The sequence below is a fragment of the Bos indicus x Bos taurus genome, chromosome 19 (assembly GCF_003369695.1).
Source record: "Bos indicus x Bos taurus breed Angus x Brahman F1 hybrid chromosome 19, Bos_hybrid_MaternalHap_v2.0, whole genome shotgun sequence".
NCBI classification, from domain to species: domain Eukaryota; kingdom Metazoa; phylum Chordata; class Mammalia; order Artiodactyla; family Bovidae; genus Bos; species Bos indicus x Bos taurus.
Window position 1 is genome coordinate 62,385,346 of NC_040094.1, and position 19,039 is coordinate 62,404,384.

Consider the following 19,039-nt stretch of genomic DNA (forward strand, 5'->3'; position numbering starts at 1 on the left):
ACATCGTTGTGTTTTTTGCAACTTTTCCCCTTATAGTTGATTTCTAGTCTCAGAGAGTCATGGTTGAAAAGGATGCTTGTTGTGATTTCAGTTTTCTTCAGTTTCTCAGGGCCTGGTTTTTGGCCTAGCGTGTGCTCCGTTCCAGGAATGTTCCATGTGCGCTTGACAGGAATATATTCTGCTGCTTTGGGATGAAATTTGTATGTATATATAAAGTCCAATTGATCTAATACATGACTTAAGGCCAATGCTGGTTTCTTTGTTTTCTGCCCGGATGATCTGTCCATTGATATAAGTGAGACATTAAAGTCTCCTGCTCCTGGGGATTCCCAGGTGGCACGGTAGTAAAGAATCCACCTGCAGTGCAAGAGATGTAAGAGCCGTGGATTCGATCCCTGGGTCGGGAAGGTCCCCTGGAGGAGGAAATAGCAATCCTCTCACCCCAGTATTCTTGCCTGGGAAATCCCACGGACGGAGGAGCCTGGCAGGCTACAGTCCACGGGGGGGCAAAGAGTCAGACATGAGTGAGCACGCGCGCATCACTTATCACTCCCGTTGCGTTACCGTCCGCTTCTCCTTGTGTGTCTGCTAACATTTACTTTATTTAGGCGCTTCTACTTTGGATGCCTATGTATTTACAGTTGCGTCTCTTCTTGTTCGATCGATCCCTAAGTCCTGAATGTCCTTCTTTGTCTCATATCACCGTCTTTGTTTAAAGTCTGTTTTGTCTGATGTGAGCGTGGCTGCGTTTGCACGTGAGCTGTCTTTGCGTTGCAGGGAATACCTTTTTCCATCCCTTTACTTCTGTATCTGTCTTTAGCTCTGAAGTGAGTCCCTTGTAGGCAGCATATATAAGGTTGGTTTGAGAAACTTCTCCATGTGAGAAGCATTTTATAAGACTTTTATCAAATTTGTAAGAAAAGGATCAAATCTCCTATGGCAGAAGGCATATTCCGCCCGTGGAGCTTGAATCCCAAGATGATACTAATATTCTAATCATTTTTCATTGCCTTTAGCCGTACCTTCAGATCATCGTTTTTCTTTTTATTATACGGTGCCTGGAAATGAAGTATGGAAAAGAAACAATGAGGAAAGATCCATTTTTCAGGTTGGGAGAACATTAACATCTGAATATAATTTAAACATGTAATGTGTATAGCAGTTCTTTTAACATCATTTTATTAGTATGGATTTACTATCCAAACTCTTGGCTAGGCCCACTGGGAAATATTATTCTGAAAAAATAAAACAAAAACAAAAAAAATGAGAATTACTTTGAGTGCAGTAATACAGTTTCGACACGGGTCTTGTGATTTTGGGCAAGTTGGGTGTTTGTCTTGTGAGCTGCTCACGCAGTGGTTAAGCTTCAAGCGTTGTTTTTTCTCCCGCTTATGGGAAGAACAGGTCTCTGAGTAGAAGACGCAGGAATGAAAAATGAGCTCATTGTGAAATGTTCTGAAAAGGCGAGAGAGGCCAGTTATGGTGATCGTTTATGATGCAACGGGATGATGACCTAGATGGTAACAGACTAAAAAGACTAAGTCTGTATTTGAGAGGATTTAAAGAGCTGGTCGATGGATGGGATAAAAAGTTTTAAAGAGAATAAATAGTCAAAGAGTATTTCATGGGACTTGGCTACTTGAGGGAGTTATTACTGTCAAGGAGAATCCTGTTCGTCATTATGTAATCATTTACATTCCTGTAAAACAGAGAAAAAGAATTAAATCATTGAAGCCATATTCTCCTGGTAGTGGTTGTACAGTTAGAATTTCATTTTAATGTTTTTATTTTCTCTGTAGAATCTCTCCAAGAAGAGGGGAATATCGTCCAAACCCAGAAGAACCGGAAGAAGAGGATGAAGACGTTCAAACGGAAAGGGTGAAAACGGCGAATGCACTCACTGCGTCCAGCTTGGATGAGGTGAAAACAAGCAACTGGGCCGCTGGTGAAGTACTGAAATAGTCAGCTTGTCTTGTAGAGTGGACAAAGTGCTGGCTTTTAGTGTGAAAACTTGCGATTGCATCCTCAGTCCTTCCATTTGTAGCTCATATTCAGGTCGTTACCTTTTGAAGAATTTATCCAGTCTTCGCTCTTAATTTTCTCTTCTTCCATTTTTTTGGTGGATTTTAATCTTCATTCATCAGAGCAGTTCAAGAATTCTGATATTCTTTATCAGTTTTTAACAAAATCCCACACCTTGAAGAGTTTCAATTCCATTTTGCTATATATTGAAATTGTCATGTCAATAATTCTAAATAGCGTATGAAAAAGAGTAGGTGAATTCATACTGCATTAAAATTAACAAGAAGGGCAATTAATGCCAAAGGCAAGGTTAGCGTAACACAAAGGAAATACATTTGCTTAGGAATTAGTTTCATAAGAAGTTGATAAAGAAGTCCTCAGTCGTAAATGTACATTTGAGGGTTTTATTTGAAACAAGAGGCTGAATTACTATTGGCACAAAAAATCTGGTTAAATTCGTAGCCTAGGAAATGAAAGTTGAAACATGAATGCGCAAAATATGAAATATTTAAGAGGAAAATCATGCTCTCCCATGTTTTCTAGAAGCCAGTAATAATGGCAAGCTGTTTACACAAGGAATATAAACAGGAAAAGAAAAGGTGCTTTTCAGCAAGAAAGACGAAAACAGCCGTTCGGAATGTTTCCTTCTGTATTAACAAAGGTTTGGATAATGTATTGTTTATTAGGATGTTCCTTATTCTCTAGTTTTAGCACTAGGAAGGGAATGCTTTTCATTCTTTCAGTCTGTTCATATATCTCAGTTAACATGTAATTATAAAAATATTTGACTTGCTGGCAGAGAGACGTTTTTATTTCAAAATCCTGTCCCAGATCAAATGTCAAGAAAACCAACTTATCTTAGATCCAGATGTCCAAACTCTTCTCATGTAAATCCGCAGTCTTTTCATTCACATAGAAATGACAGAGGTGCTGTCTGAAAATGCTATTTTATTTCAAACATTCCTGAGCTAAGTGATTTTGGGTTAGCCGATTTTTTAAGAACAGAAAGTGATGGTGAGCCTTTTTCCAGGTGAAGTACTGGGACTGCTGGGGCACAATGGAGCTGGGAAGAGCACTTGTATTAAGATGATAACTGGAGACACAAAGCCGACCGCGGGAGTGGTACGTGGCGTGGGGGGCAGCCCAGCTCACGGCCGGGGGAATGTCCTGTTCAGTGTCAGTGGCCTCTTCTGTTGTTCTCATCAGTCAGTCAAATGGTTTATGTTTTACTGAAGTATAGCTGATTTAGTGCTGTGCCGATATCTGCCATACAGCAGTGCAGTTCAGTCGCCTGGTCATGTCTGTCCCTTTGCGACCCCGGGGACTGCAGTACACCGGACTTCCCTCTCCAGCAGTGTGACTCAGTTATACACATATATACACTCTTTTTTTTGCCACTCTTTTCCATTATGGTTTATCACGTTGTATATAGTTCCCTGTGCTCCAGCAGGACCTCGTTTAGCCATCCTGTGAATATACTTATATATATGCATATAGTTTGCTTATACCAACCCCAGACTCCCAGTTCACCCTCTCCCTCCCCACGTCCTCCTTGACGATCACAGTCTGCCCTCTATGTCTGTGAGTCTCTAGATAAGTTTATTTGTGCCGTATTTGAGATTTCACACATATGTGCTACTGTGTGATATTTGTTTTTCTCTCTGTGACTGACTTGACTTAGTGAAATAATCTGCAGTTGCATCCACGCTGCTGCGCACGGCGTTCTTTCGTTCCTTTTCGAGGCTGCACATCCATCGTACGTGCGTGCCCCATCCTCTCTGTCTGCTCCTCTGTTGATGGACACGGAGGTTGTCTCCATGTCTTGGCTGTTGTGACTAGCGCTGCTCTGAACATAGGGCTGCAGGTATTTTTTTTTATGATAATTTCATCTGGGTATACGCCCAGGACTGCGATTGCTGGACCACATGGTAATTGTCCTTTATGTTTTCCGAGGAGCCTCCATACTGTCTTCCGTAGTGGCTGCACCAGCTTGCATTCCCACCAGCAGTGTAAGAAGGTTCACTTTTCTCCACACTCTCTCCAGCATCAAATGATTAAAAAAAAAAAAAAAAAAAGAATAAACAGATGAATTTATAAAACCCCTCTTGCATGCTGAAGAAGGGCTGTGGCTGAATGGTCGTTTCTCCCTCCTTCAGCAATGGGAGGAGGGTCGAAGCGGCAGGCAGGTGACGCTGACCTTTGCTGTTCGATGCAGGTGGTTTTCAGGGACAGCGGAACACCTCCGACGCGACAGGCAGGCGGCGGCTTCAGGCATCTGGGGTACTGTCCACAGGAGGACGTGCTGTGGCCCGACCTCACGGTCCGAGAACACCTGGACTTGTACTCGGCCGTGAAAGGCCTGACCAAAGAGGAGGCTGCTCTCAGCGTTTCAAGGTGTGGTGCGAAGCCTCCCGCATGTGGTTTGTAGCTGGAGGAAGGGGGGACACAGAACTTACTCAGGAAATGTGAAAAGGAGATGATGAACCGTGCCTCTAACTTGCATGCAAATGATTGAAAATCTGAATGAGAACCAAGTCATGACATGTATTGTTTGGGGCCCTGTGAATGAGGCTTCGTGCACGTCTCTCCGACTGAAAGTGCTGGGGTGCCCTAGATGTTTTGGGCACGGACGTAATCAGAGTGCTTCCCGCAGGCTGGCGGACGCGCTGAAGCTACAGGACCAGATGGCGCTCCCCGCCAAGGCCTTACCCGAGGGGGCCAAGAGAAAGGTAGGACCAGGCCGCCCCCCGCCCCCGCGCGCACCCAGGCCGGCGCCGACGCGGCTCCTCTCTGTTGCAGCTGAGCTTCGCGCTGAGCGTCCTGGGGAGCCCGGCTCTGCTGCTCCTAGACGAGCCGACCACAGGGATGGACCCCGAGGGGCAGCTGCAGATGTGGTGAGGGGCGTCATATGAAGTGTCGGTGTCAACCGTCTAAGTCTGGAGCGATGGCTCATTGAGTTTTCACGTTTTCTCCACTAACCTTTGAGGCTCAGACCCTCTATTGTTTGATTCACTGAAATTCAACATATTGATGGCTCAGATGGTAAAGAATCTTCCTGCAATTCAGGAGACCCGGGTTCTATCCCTGGGTCTGGAGGATCCCCTGGAGAAGGGAAGGGCAACCCACTTCAGTGTTCCTGCCTGGGGAATCCCGCGGACAGAGGGGCCTGGTGGGCTACAGTCCATGGGGTCACAAAGAGTCGGACCCGACTAAGCAACTACCACTCACTCACTCAGATTTCCTCAAGGAAGACAAAAATTGACATTTTAAGAATCAAATGGGCTCTTGAAGGCGCTCCATAGACTTCTTTCTCTTGTTGGTCCTCCCGCTGCCTCTTTCTTCCTGATTTATTTTTCAGTCGTTGAAAACCCTGCAGTGTGGTGTTCTCCTGCTCTTCAAGCAAACACCAAGTCAGGCACACTTTTAAAACATCTGCTTTTCATTCTAAGAGCCTGTTGACTTGGTGATATAATTACCTAACACACGACAATTTTTCTTCTTTCTCTCCAAAGATTTTTTTTTTTTCTTGCAACATAATCTAAGCATTCTCTGTTAAGACTTCCTTGGTCATTCCTGTTCATCAATTTTCCCAGATAACCTTCGAAGTGCAAACAGTCCCTTACTCTGTCTCTAGGCAGGCAATCCAGGCCATTGTTAAAAGCTCGGCGAGGGGCGCCCTGCTGACCACCCACTCCATGGCCGAGGCGGAGGCCGTGTGCGACCGCGTGGCCATCATGGTGTCCGGGAGGCTGAGGTGGGTGCCTGGCTGGCGCGCGGACCCCTCCCCCGCATCCGCAGGGGCAGAGAGCCCAGGAGGCCTCTCTTGTCTTTCAACTCTTCTTTCCCTTCCCTGGACCAGGTGTATCGGTTCCGTTCAGCATCTGAAAAGCAAGTTCGGCAAAGACTATTTACTGGAGGTGAAGGTAAAGGCGCTCACCCTGGTGGAGCCTCTGCACATGGAGATTCTCAAGCTCTTCCCCCAGGCTGCTCGGCAGCAGAGGTGAGGGCCGCCCCAGGTGTGAGGCCTCCAGCACCCACGGCCTCGGCTCGTCCAGAGGATGGGAAGAGGGAGCCCCGGCTGCCTGTCGGTTACAAACAGGCTGTGGAGGGGCCACTAGGAAGGAGGGAGGGGCCTCCCTCGCCGCCCAGCCGTAAAGAGTCTGCCTGCGATGTGGGCTTTGATCCCCGGGTCGGGAAGATCCCCTGGAGGAGGAAATGGCAACCCTCTCCAGTATTCTTGCCTGGGGAATCCCATGGACAGAGGAGTCCAGCGGGCTACGGTCCATGGGGTCGCAAAGAGTCAGACATGACTGAGCAGCTAAACAGCAACAAGGACACACAGGAGACAGACAACACCTGAAAGTTATTCTCAGTGAGTGTTTCGTATTAATGGGTGGACAGTATGCGTGTCCGTGTGTGTGTGTAAACTGTGGAATGACAGAGATTAGGGGGAAAGTACAAGCTTGATCATCAATTTAATGGTTTTTTTAAACAGACAATGAAAATTCTGTATCAGTCTATAACATTTTACCAAATACGAAATCACACCAAGAGCTCGAACAGACTCACATGCCTCAGAAAGGCTGACTTTGCCTTAATGGCGGGGGCGGGGGGAGGGGGGGTGTTTAAGATGTCCCTGGGGATTCTGCAGGCAGGAATGCTGGAGTGGGTTGCAGTTTCCTGCTCCAACTGGGGTTTGGATTTATCTCTCCCACTAACCTCTTTGGCCCCGTCAGCTCTTAGTCACAGCCCACGGGCTCTTCCCCGACTCGCGTGGACTCTTTGTTGTGGCCGGAGGACTCTAGCTTTGGCTCGTGGGCTTAGTTGCTCCTAGGCATGTGGGATCTTCGTTCCCCAATCAGGGATCAAACCTGAGCCCCCCTGCATTGCAGGGTGGATTCCTAAACCCTGGACCACAGGGAACTTCCCTGACTCTATCTTAAATTAATTGACTATAAATAATTTGATCCTCCCTATAGTTCCTTTGGGCTTCCCTGGTGGCTCAGATGGTAAAGAATCTGCCCGCCATGTAGGAAATCCAGTTTCAGTCCCTGGGATGGGAAGATCCCCAGGATGGGAAGATCCCCCTGGAGAATGGAATGGTTCCTTTAAAGTTGCATGAGGTCAGCTGTGAGTTACAAATAAAGATAAGCAAACCCATGTGAATAGCAGACTGAGCCAGAATTTCATTGAAAGGTGTACAGTTTTCTTACATACTACTACTCTTTTTAAAAACTATTACTTATGAGCACATATCGTGCTGGAGGCTGGACACTGTGTATGGACTAGATAGATAGACGAGGTTCTTACGGTGCTTGAGTCCTTTTGAGGAAAGAGTATTAGCAAAGGAAGATGCAAATGAATGAGGGTTAAGGGTGGACTTTAAGGCTGAGCAGGTTTGGCCGGTGGAAGAATGGGGATAAGAGTCACTCTTTTGAGAAAACATCATGTGTAAACACTCAAGAGTGAGCTCTGTGCACAGAAGATGGAGAGAAAGCTCATATCCATGATGTGTAAAGAGATGTCTGCACATTTGTTCTCTACCTGTGTCCCTGTTTCTGCTCTGCATATAGGTGTCTGTACATTTGTTCTCTACATGTGTGTCTCTGTGTCTGCTCTGCAAATAGGTTCATCTGTACATTTGTTCTCTATATATCTGTGTCTCTGTGTCTGCTCTGCAAATAGGCTCATCTGTACCATTTTTCTAGATTCCACGTACATGCGTTAATGTACGATATTTACTTTTCTCTTCAAGGGGGAAGGGGCTGTGGGGTGAATCAGGGAGATGACTGATAGTATGCATAAAATAGACAATTAATGAGAACCTACTGAAGATCACGGGGAACCCTACTCAGTGCTCTGTGGTGATCTAATGGGAAAGAAATGCAAACCAGAGGGGATAGGATCTGTATCCATATGAGGCTGATTCATTCTGCTGCACAGCAAAGACTAACAACAGTGTAAAGAACTGTCTCCAGTGAAAATTAACTTAAAAACCCCCAAGGACGTAATAAATAAAAAGGAGAAAGTTATTAAGTGTGTGTGAATTTGATTCTTTTGAGAAGTCTAAAGGAGAAGGACCAAAGAATGTTCACTGAATTGTGCAACATGAGGTCCCGGATGGACATATTTGGGAAGGCTAGAGGTCAGGGAAGAATTTTTTAAAGGGAGAGAGCTCTACAAGTTTTAATTCTTGTACAAAAGATTGAAAAGAAGAAAATTTGATTAAAAGGTTCCAGGGAGCATAGAAAGATTGGCTTTTGAGAGTAAGAAATAGAATACGAAAGAAAGACACCACAGGCCAAGTGTGAAAGTGTATCAGAGTGATTTTTCAGAATTTATCTTGAACAGTAAGTTAGGGGCAAGCAGATTTTTGTCCTAATCAGATTTTTATGACGAAAGATAATTTTTTGGCTCAGATTCATGTTGTATCAAATTAAACTATTCGCCTTTTATTTAAAGGAAACGTTTAAAAAATTCTTTGGTTATTTTAGCTGTCAAGACCTTCCCAGTATTGTAATGTTGAAGGATAGTAACTCTCCCTCTTTCCTCCTCCCAGATATTCGTTTGTGATGGCATATAAATTAGCCATAGAGGATGTCCACCCTCTGTCTCAGACCTTTTCCAAATTAGAGGCAGGTGAGTTTAGACTGTTGAAACTTAATGTACTGTAAATTTTTTCATATGGAATGGATATCACATAACTTCAAGGACAAAATGTATAGCATCAGTCAAGCCTTGGAAAATTTCCCCTGGAATAGTCTTAAAAATCTTAAAGGGAATGCATGGACGACCCTAGACTTGGCTTCACGCCACCCGATTCCCCCTCTGCTCACGAGGAAATAAGTCAGAACACTCTGTCCTGGTTCCCTAGCATACCATTGGAGCATAATTATCGTTGTGGCATCCCAAAGAACACCAAGGCGAGCTTCTGGCAGCTCCAGGTTTGTCAAAGTCAGAGGCACAAGAGCAGAAGCTTGGAGCCACGGATTCAATCTAACTGTGGATACCTTCTACTCCACTGATCCGTGTGCTTATGTCAGTGCTGGGACGACTGAAAACACGCAGGGATGAGACTGGCGAGTCAGGGTCGGAGAGGCGGTTCTGAACTGGTTTCAGAGGCGCTGAGCACAGCTCACGCTGGGTGTTTCTGGTACCTTGACATGTGAGAAGCATGGCGTTGACTGAACGGGGACCAGCAGGGAGTGCACTCCGTGGATCTGTAAATACAGACCAGGAGCAGAGGCTGAGGCGGTTCGGTGCATTACAGACCGAAGGAGCAGAGGCTGAGGCGGTTGGGTGCATCCCTGACTCACTGCGGGAGACAGTGAAGGGCGGGGAGCCTGGCGCGCTGCGGTCCACGGCGTCGCAAAGAGCCGGACACGACGTAAGCACTACACGACGTAAGCACTACACGACGTAAGCACTACACAACAACAAAGCGATGCTCAGCAGTTGATTTGGAGGCCAAAGCACACAGGCACAGAGCCTCAGAAGGCCGCACGCTGAAAGAGCCACACGGTTCTCGGTAACGAGAGGGAGGCTTACAGGTCGTTTACACGGGGATGCAGTGCTCTTTTGACTAGCCGTATCAGCACTCTTTAATTTATCCTTCAAGAAAATGCAGTTTACTTGGCCCATATCCTAAAGTATCTCCTGAATTCGAAGTTGCTGTTAATGTTGCTGGCTTTGAAAATACTTCTGATGACAAATGTGCAGACCCTAACGTCAGCCCCTTTACTCGCAGTGAAACAGGCCTTCGACCTGGAAGAATACAGCCTTTCCCAGGCCACCTTGGAGCAGGTGAGGTTTTCAACCCTCGAGCATCAACCTAGGGCATCTTTGTGTGAGTCTCAGGGCACTCCCACCTTTCAGAAACACCCTGACATGGTCGTTGCCTTCTTTATTTTCTCTGACTTAGGTATTCTTAGAACTCTCCAAAGAGCAGGAGCTGGGGAATTTGGATGATGACGTGGATACGACAGTCAGATGGAAACTTCTGCCGCAGGAAGAGTCTTAAGACCCTGAACCTCCTCGTGCCGGATGTTAGCTCTCACTGCATCCTCAGTTCCCATAACTGTAGAAGAAGCTCTTGTTCTTGAAGTTAACACAGCATTCAGTAGTTCAGACATTCAATAACGGTTAAGGTTTTTATATTTTTTTATTTGATGTGGACCATTTTTAAAGATCTTATTGAATTTGTTACAGTACTGCTTCTGTTTTACGTTTGGGTTTCTTGCCCCTGTGTCACGTGGGGTATCTGCTCCCGGACCAGGGATGGAACCCACACCCCCTCTATCGGAAGGAGAAGTCTTAACCACTGGATCTCCAGGGAAATCCCGTGATTGGGTTTTAAATGGCTTTTTAAATTTTAGAATGGAGAGAAGAGGCAAAGTTAGGGAAACGCAGCAGACAAAGTTAATGTAATCAGACCCTACACTGATCAGGCCTGTTTTGTGTTTAATTCATAAATCACATGATATTAACATGTGCTGTGTTGTTCAATAAGGCTGACTGCTCAGCACGTGTTACAAATAAAATCTTGTAGGCTTTTTAACCCTAGACTTTAAGCTTTAATCTTTTTAAAGCAGTATTTACTTAAGTGAGTGAAGTTGCTCGGTTGTGTCCGACTCTTTGCGACCCCATGGACTGTAGCCTACCAGGCTCCTCCATCCATGGGATTTTCCAGGCAAGAGTACTGGAGTGGGTTGCCATTTCCTTCTCCAGTGATTTACTTAAGTACCAACTTAATGTGACATGGACTGTCAGAAGTTCTAAAAAGCTGATAGATGAAAGGACACAGCATAACTTTTAGACTTAATCATATAATCTGATTATAAAATGAATAAATGCTGGTTTCAGGGTGTATAGAAATTATGTGAGTGAAGATTACAGGAATCTGTAATAAAACCACAGTAAATATTTTGGCTGACCTATGTTCAACATGCTTTTCAGGAGTACTTTTTTGAAGTTGGCATCAGTGAGCCTAGTAATTCTTTATATTTCTCACTTACATTTCCGGGATGTCTCCCATGTCGTTATAACCCTTCTGCGTTCTGTAGAAACTTGATGGCATTCCTCTGGTGTTCTACCATGTCAGCCTTTTTCCTGTTCCCTGACAGTCTGGTTCCATGCACATTTATAAATAAAGCTGGGATGAGCTGCGTTGAAGTCTCATTTGATATAGTCTTAAGAGTACGGAGCTCAGATATCAACTCTTAGCTCTCTGCTCTGTGAGACCTTGCTGTCTGTTCTCTGACCCGTAGAAAAAGTCAGTGTCCGTCCTCAGCTTGCAAGCCAAGGAAGCAACAGGAACTTTTCATCTCAGGCTCCTTCTTGACTCTGACTTTGCTCACCTGCTGACCTCTCTTATCTGCTCTGTGGTCAGCTCCTTTGTCTCCAGCTTGGCACTGACCTAGAGATAAGATTTGTCCCCTTGCCTAGACTCTGACAAACGGCTCTTTCCACTGCTATTGGGGGGATTTGTTTCGTGGCTGTGATGGATCATCACCATTGGTCAAACGAGGAGTGCAGTGAAGAGCAGCAGCTTCCTCCTGACCTGGGAGAGTGCTCGAAGTGTGCGTAAAAATTTGACATGTATTTCAAGCCAGATGTTATTTCATATACATTACAGTTAGTCCCCTGGATGCGAATGAGTTCCATTCCAAGAGCATGTTCGTACATCCAGTTTGTTCAAAAGTCCAACACAGGCAGCCTAGGTACCCAACTAACACAGTCATCTGTACAGTCCTGTACTGTAGCAGGTTTATAATACTTTTCACACAAATAATACATTAAGAACAAAAGTAAAGCGCTTTTAATCATACAGCACAGAACGTTGAAAAGTGCAGTGGTACCGTATGACAGCTGGCACACAGGCTGCCATCAGTGAACGGGCAGGACGAGCCACTGACCAGGGAGATGGAGGTGGGGATGGCAGAGCTGAAGGGTCACCAGCAGCAGGAGGCGGGGGCCGAGCTGCAGTGTCACCCACGCCTGTTGGTGGCACAGTGTCTGGTTCCTTAAAAGAGGAGCTCGGTGAAAAGCAGCACCCGCCACTGTCCACAAACGTTCTCACTCCAGTCAGACGGAAAATGGTCAAAAGAGATGCAGCAAGCTGTGCGATGTCCTCAGACGCAACTATTTGCCAGCCAACACCGTCAGCTGTCAGAGAAAGTCACCTCCTCTAGCAGATTTCTTTAGCTGCTTTGAGCAGGGCGCCCTGGACTTTCACTTTGTAAATTTCGTGCTGCTATAAATGGAGACCATGCAACTCTGCTCAGCTTCATTCCTTCTGCCCTTAAAATGGTGGCTTTCTGGCTGGTGCCCATGGCCACAGAGAGGGCATGGTACGACCACCAGGAAAGCACAGTTTGGAAATAGTAGGAAGAACTTCTCCGTGTTTTCAGCACGATGTCTTAACTGATTGCAAAATCCCCACATCTTTGGGGATTTCGTATTTCACAAATCTCTACGCCTGGTAGCATTTCCTGGGTTCCTAGGTTTCTCCGGTGGCAAGAACTGGACTCACACTTGCTGACTCAGGTAAGGAGGGGCTTGTTGTAATCCCAGGCGTAGCCCAGAACAGCAGCAGGCCTCTAAGAGCCGGCCTGAAGGTCTTCTGCAGGCAGATGCCCTGCGTTCCCTGACCTGGAGCATGTGCGGCCTCAGTGGCGCCCCCAAGCCTTGCTGTGCGCCATGACAGGCTGACCTCCTCCTCCAGGTGCCCAGCTCAGTGTGTCTGCGCCCAGCCTCCTTCTGCTTAAAGTCCTTGTTTACTTCAAGTCTCACCTTATGCCACGGCCTCCTCTGTTCCTCCTGCCTCCTCGCCTCTCTCCGTGGTCCTTGGCTTCCTCTGTTTCCCAGTTCTCATTCCAGAGAGCTGAAGCTTGAGGTTGGCTTTGCTTCTACTTGGACTGTCTTTACAACCAAGAGCACACAGGCTAAATGCGAGGCCTCGGATCCACCGTACAAATGACGGTCAGCCCTCCGTTAAGAACGACCCTGGGGCCTTCCCTGGCGGTCCCGTGGCTGAGACTCCGTGCTCCCAACTGCAGGGGGCTCAGGTCCCATCCCTGATCAGGGAACTAAGAGTTTGCACGCCGCCACAAAGATCAAAGATTCTGAGTGCCACAACTAAGAGCCGGAGCAGCCAAAGAAATGAATAAATAGATCTTTTGTAAAAAAAAAAAAAGAAGCGCCCTGGCCTCGTGCCTCCGGAGGGCAGTTTCCCCTGAGGCAGCTGTGAAGCACTGTGTTCCTCGTGTTCGATAAATCCCATCGGAGTTCAGCTCCTACATAGAGTGTGTGTCCTTCCACACGGCCCTTCCTCCCATTGCAGATGCATGGAATTTCAGGTGAAATAAGACAAAACCACTTCAATACCTTAAGTTCAATAAGCTTCAGCCTGTGTCGCAGGGACCCAGCATCATACTGAACCCGGATATCAACCACCAAGAGTGTGAATGGAATGTGTGCGCCTACCTGAGATGCGGTGGTTTATCGTGGGTGAGAATCAAGGACTTAGGACAGTTCTGCATGAAGCCGGCTCCTGTGAAAGGCCACTCAGGCTGGGGCAGGGGACGCCCGCCACCTGGGAAGCTGGTCCAGACACTGGCTAGAAAAAAAGTCCGAACTGTCGTCAAGTGGCAGGACAAGAATTTATCCTATCCACGGGATCCAGAAATCCCAACTGAAAAAGCCAACCTGTGTCATCAGAAACATGAGCTAACAAGTATCGGCGAGGATGTAGAGAGACGGGAGCACCTGTGGGCTGTGGTGGGGACCTCAGCTGGGGCAGATGCTATGAAAAACAGGATGGAGTGGCCTTGAAAAGTCAAAACCAGAACAATTGTATGATCCAGCAAGCCCACCAGAGGTTGCAGATCCAAGGGAACTGAAAACAGGATATTGAAGAGGTGTCTGCCCTTCCCCGTTCACCGCAGCGTCATTCACAAGAGCAATGACGAGGAAACCGCCTAAGCGCCCTTTTGCAGATAAAGAAGGTCACACACACACACACACACACACACACACACAAACACACACACACAAGGAACTCTACTCAACCACAGGAAAGCGGGATATCCTGCCACTGGTGACAGCATAGAAGGAACCTGAGAGCATCGTCCTAGTGAACCTAGAGAAAGACAGAGCTGTGTGATCTCACCTAAATGTGGAGTCTAGGGAAGCCAAGCTCACAGAAGCCGTAGAGCGGTGGTCTCCGGGGTGGAGGGTGGGAGAAATGTGGAGACACTGGTCAAAGGATGTAAACTTCAAGTTATAAATGAATACTCCTGGGGATCTAATATGCATCAGGATGACCTTCATTAACAATATTACATTCTTGGCAGTTGCTAAGAGGGTAAATCCTAAACAGTCTCACCACAGAAAAGAAATGGTAATTATGTGACGTCATGGCAATTGCAGGACGTTGCGTTAGTTAACACACATCGTCATTTTTTGATATAGGAGTGTATCAGATCAGCACTTTGTATATCTTAAAAACGTACACAATCCTGTATGTCGGTTACATCTCAATAAAGCTGGGGGGTAGTCAGCCTAAAAGGGGCCAGTGGAACAGCTAGGAGGCATGGGAGGTCAGGCAGACAATAAGGTTAGGCAGACAACAAGGTCTGTGCAAAATGTGGCTTGTTCCCAAAGCAGCAGGAGAGCCAGCCGACACAGAGGCCTCTCTGAAAAGAGAGGAAGCAGTGAGATGGCAGGCTGGCCAGAGGCAGAGCTCACGGGCATTGCCAACACCCAGATGCTCGTAACACGCAGCGTTTGAAGCAGAGCAGATGCTGATGGGTTGAATACAGAAGCCAGTGCCTCTGATGATGTAGCAGGATGGCTCTAGATGGGACTGAAAGTGCTCACGGTCGCCATGGAGCGCTGAGCTGAGCTCCCTGTGCTGTGCAGGCTCCCGCTGGCCGCTTTACACGTGGCAGAGCTCATAGGTCTGGGGGTGAGGGTGGGAGGGAGCCCCACGAGGGAGGGGGTGCGTGTATTCACATAGCTCACTTACGTAACACAGTACCGGACACCACGTCGTGAAGCAACTCTACCCCAGTGAAGATACAAAATGGATGGCTGCAGGTAAAATGAATGGACATTTACTGCCCAGAAATTCTCACTCCATCTGGTTTTTAAAAATTGTTGTAAAATATATGCATAAGATTTGCTTGAAATAGAGTAGACACAGGTATTATAGGAATAGGAACATCTATAGGAAATACCTAGAATAGGCAAATTCACAGAAGTGGAAAGAAGAATAAAGGTTCAGGGTGAATGGGGAGTTAACAGTTTCAGATTTCCTGTTTTGGATAATGAAAAAGTTTTGGAACCAGATAGTGATGACGGCTGCACAACATTGGGAATGTGATTAATGTCATGGAATTGTGCACTTAAAAACGGTTCCGATGGCACATTTAATCCTGTTTTCTAAAATATAATTTAAAATAATTCTGACATAATACATGATTGCTATAAAAAATCGTACACTGTAAAGCAGTCTAAGCTATGGAAATTCTCTTGCTTAGTTAATACATTTTTCTATCCTATACATGTAGGATAATAGGAAGTCACTTGTTTTGAAATTGTCTTATTTAACAACATACTGTGAACATCACACCTTCTCGTTTGATTGTATTTGTATGTCATTGCTTGAGACGCCTGTGTGTTATTTCAGTGTTTGGATGTACCCACAAGGTTTAGTTGAAAATGGATTGAAAGATATTTAGGTTCTTTGTAAACCTCCCTTTGGAAATAACGCTGCAACTAAGGCGGTTGTGCGTGGTCTTTGGTGACCGTCTTCCTGCTCCCTGGAGTCTGCTGCTGGAATGCCTGGGTCAGAAGTTTTGTCCGTGCCTGGGCTTTCAGCTTGAGGCTGCCTGGAGTGTCTCGGGTACTCTGCAGACAGGTGCCCGACTCTGCATCGAAGTCAGCCCCTCTACAGCAGCAGTCTCCCGATAAAGGAAGGGATTAGAAACTGCTGGCGATCAGGACAACTCAAGTGCCCATTTCCAAAGCTCACTTTGCTGTGTCTGTTGTTGTTATTGTTGTCTAGTCGCTCAGGCCTGTCTGACCCCTGCGACCCCATGGTCTGCAGCCCGCCAGGCTCCTCTGTCCATGGATTTCCCAGGCAAGAATACTGGCGTGGGCTGGAATGGCCCTTCTCCAGGGGATCTTCCTGACCCAGGGATTGAACTCAAGTCTTTTGCATTGGCAGGCAGGTTCTTTACCACTGAGCCAAACCTTTATTCTATTTGCTATAGATAAAATGAAAAAAGGAAACCAAAAAAGATGGCATACATAGATCGCCATCTCCGATGGATGAACGGTGCGATCGGTGGAAAGGGAGTGGAATTTGAAAAGCCCTGTTCTGTTCTCCCTCCTCGGGGGGGGATTCCTGGAGGCATGAGCAAGCTACGGGGACGTCCCACCTGGCACTGAATCGAGGTCCTAGGAAAAGAATGTTCCTTCTCCCAGGGGCATGACACTGTGTTTCTCCCTCCTCAGAGCCAGCCTGAGGATCACACGGAGTGGAAAAAAGCGTCTCATCAGTTAACACCACCACTGCGATGACCACATAGCACATAATGAAGCTACAAAAAAAAGGAGAAAAGTAACAGTGACCAAATCGGCTTCCAAGAGGGTCCACGACAACCGACTGTTGTGCCGAGTGATCTAGACCTCTGTGTGATATGGGAAAAGTTATCGGCCAGAAGAGGAGAATTCGACTAGAGAAAGATTGAGCCTTAGTAGAATAGTCAGCAAAGCTCTCTACAGAGAGGAACACAAACTCCAGAAGCAGGGACATTCTTAAAAAGTGCTGTTGTGAACTCTGCGTGAGTCACATTCAGAAGTGCTGGCTGAGCTCACATCAGTTTCCCCTTCTGCGGGGCCAGCTTATCTCGTCTCGTCAGGCTCACGGGCTGGGCCCATGTGACTCCAAACCGAGGATAACAGAAGCCTGGAGTGCTGCCAAGCCCAGCCAGATCCCCCCAGAGGTCCGAGTGAGTGCCGACGTGCAGACAGCTGGGGAAACTTAACAGACACGTCTACAAACTCCTCGTGCTGAAATTCCGTCCTCGGGCAATGCTGTTACAATCCTGACACTTGATCCTATAGATTCCGGCCACAGGTAGGTGTCTGTATATGTTCTTCATAAAGCAGTTAAGCAAAATGTGGAAGTGTGTATGAGAAAAGGCAAAAAAGGAGAAGTAGACGGATGGCTAAAGCGACTGCTGCAGCTAAAATTCCAGAAATTCCATGGCTAGCGCTAACATGCCGCCAAGATGCTAAGCTCTAGTTTACTCGAAAGCTTCTTTATTTAGAAAGTGAGTCATGACCACGTATTTTGTTTTGCTTCATTCAGGTTCGTTTATAATCTTGGACAACCAAGACACCCAAAGCTCACCCTCTTTCTGAACACACGGAGAACACTCTCTGCCATGAACCTGAAAGCTTAATCTGGGAGCCAGCAGACCAAACCACACTGGTAAGAAAGAAGCGGCACCAACCGTCTCCATGTAGGGGTCCCCCGTGAGGAGACCCTTCCTCATATAGACCTTCAGTGCCTGGCTTCTCACTCTCTATCACAGTTGCCAGGCAACACCCCAGTTTTGGTTAAACCTGTACGACGGAGATCAGCACCGGGAGAAAACATACGTGAACAAAAGGAATAAAAGGACTCTAGTTTTTGTACTTATTTATTCATTCATTTGGCCACGTTGCATCTCGTCGCAGCAGGCAGGATCTTTCGATGCTGCGTGTGACTTCTCTAGGTGCGGTGCCCGGACTCGGTGGTTGCAGTGAGTGGGTTCTCTGCAGTGGCTCATGGGCTCCGGAGGGCACGAACTCCGTAGCTCTATGGCATGTGAGATCTTAGTCGCCCACCAGGGATCGAACTGGCGTCCCCTGCATTGCAAGGCAGATTCTTAACCACTGGGCCACCAGGGAAGTCCCCCAAAAGCCTCGCTTTAAGTGGATGAACATGCCTTCACGTGGAGTCATAGTCTGCTTGCCAACTCCACTGCATCCCTGACATAATCACTCTTTCACTGAATTGGATAACCAACTCAATGACTTCGTCAAATACATTGCTTCTCAGACTCAAACACCTCATTCTTTTCTTAAACTCTCAGGAGAAGACATTGCATTCCTCTTGACTGTGAAATGAAAGCAATTACAAGAGGATGTCTTCACATACTTTCACAACCTCAGCATCCAACCAGGCTTCCTTGGGCTTCCCTGGTGGCTCAGATGGTTAAGACCTGCCTCCAATGCAGGGGACCTGGGTTCAAGCCCTGGGTTGGGAAGATCCCATGGAGGAGGGCATGGCACCCCACTCCAGTATCTTGCCTGGAAAATTCCATGGACAGAGGAGCCTGGCAGGCTACAGTCCATAGGGTTGCAAAGAGTCAGACACGACTGAGCGACTAAACCCAGCACAGCACACTGACTTTCTTCCCATTAGCGTGAATATCATTCCCGTTCGTGTGATGGAAAAACATTCCTCCGTATAAGGCCAAGATCCACACCTGTGCTCCTGGCCCCACCACATTGCCGCCCCCGCCCCCTTTATTCAAGCACATTCAAATGCCCGCCCACCCACAAGGGCTGCTTGTTAGGTGAAATGGAGATTCCCAGTGGAGGACAGTAACCCAAATAACTTAGGGTCCCCGAGACAACCTCAGGGGAAAACAGTGGCATGATACACACGTGAAATCCTGTTCTTATCCATTCCCATGTCAAGTTCATCTGTGGTCCCAACTAGCAATTATAACTCTACAAAGTCATAGAAATCTCTAAGTTTCCTAAATCTCTAAGAATACTCTCAGATTCTAAATTGCTAAGATTCGGCAGATCTGAAGAAATGAGTAGTGGACCGAAAGCTCTGCTTCCTCTTTCACAGAATTGTTTACAGTAAATGAATGCTTTGTTGTTATTGCTGAGTCGCTAAGTGACGCCTGACTCATTGCGACCCCATGGACTGCAGCCTGCCAGACTTCCC

General features: G+C 46.8%; 2 protein-coding genes across 4 annotated transcripts in view; both read left to right on the plus strand.

Moving 5' to 3' along the window:
* Positions 1 to 11,193, plus strand: part of ABCA10 (ATP binding cassette subfamily A member 10) — a 54,505-nt gene extending 43,312 nt beyond the window's left edge. For 2 of the 3 annotated variants that reach the window (XM_027519138.1, XM_027519140.1), the window contains 12 exons: positions 1,017 to 1,108; positions 1,800 to 1,920; positions 2,566 to 2,683; positions 3,053 to 3,144; positions 4,238 to 4,416; positions 4,676 to 4,751; positions 4,822 to 4,916; positions 5,657 to 5,776; positions 5,882 to 6,022; positions 8,582 to 8,661; positions 9,770 to 9,825; positions 9,944 to 11,193. In XM_027519138.1, the coding sequence (XP_027374939.1) occupies positions 1,017 to 1,108; positions 1,800 to 1,920; positions 2,566 to 2,683; positions 3,053 to 3,144; positions 4,238 to 4,416; positions 4,676 to 4,751; positions 4,822 to 4,916; positions 5,657 to 5,776; positions 5,882 to 6,022; positions 8,582 to 8,661; positions 9,770 to 9,825; positions 9,944 to 10,042 (1,269 nt within the window). In that variant the 3' untranslated portion in view covers positions 10,043 to 11,193. The remainder of the gene's footprint in view (positions 1 to 1,016; positions 1,109 to 1,799; positions 1,921 to 2,565; positions 2,684 to 3,052; positions 3,145 to 4,237; positions 4,417 to 4,675; positions 4,752 to 4,821; positions 4,917 to 5,656; positions 5,777 to 5,881; positions 6,023 to 8,581; positions 8,662 to 9,769; positions 9,826 to 9,943) is intronic. The other variant, XM_027519139.1, reaches the window with a different exon arrangement.
* Positions 11,194 to 16,957: 5,764 nt separating this feature from the next.
* LOC113878210 (ATP-binding cassette sub-family A member 6-like) overlaps positions 16,958 to 19,039 on the plus strand; it is a 67,793-nt gene continuing 65,711 nt past the window's right edge. Inside the window, exons 1-2 of the mRNA XM_027519142.1 lie at positions 16,958 to 17,167; positions 17,402 to 17,524. The gene's annotated coding sequence lies outside the window, so the exon portion shown is untranslated. The remainder of the gene's footprint in view (positions 17,168 to 17,401; positions 17,525 to 19,039) is intronic.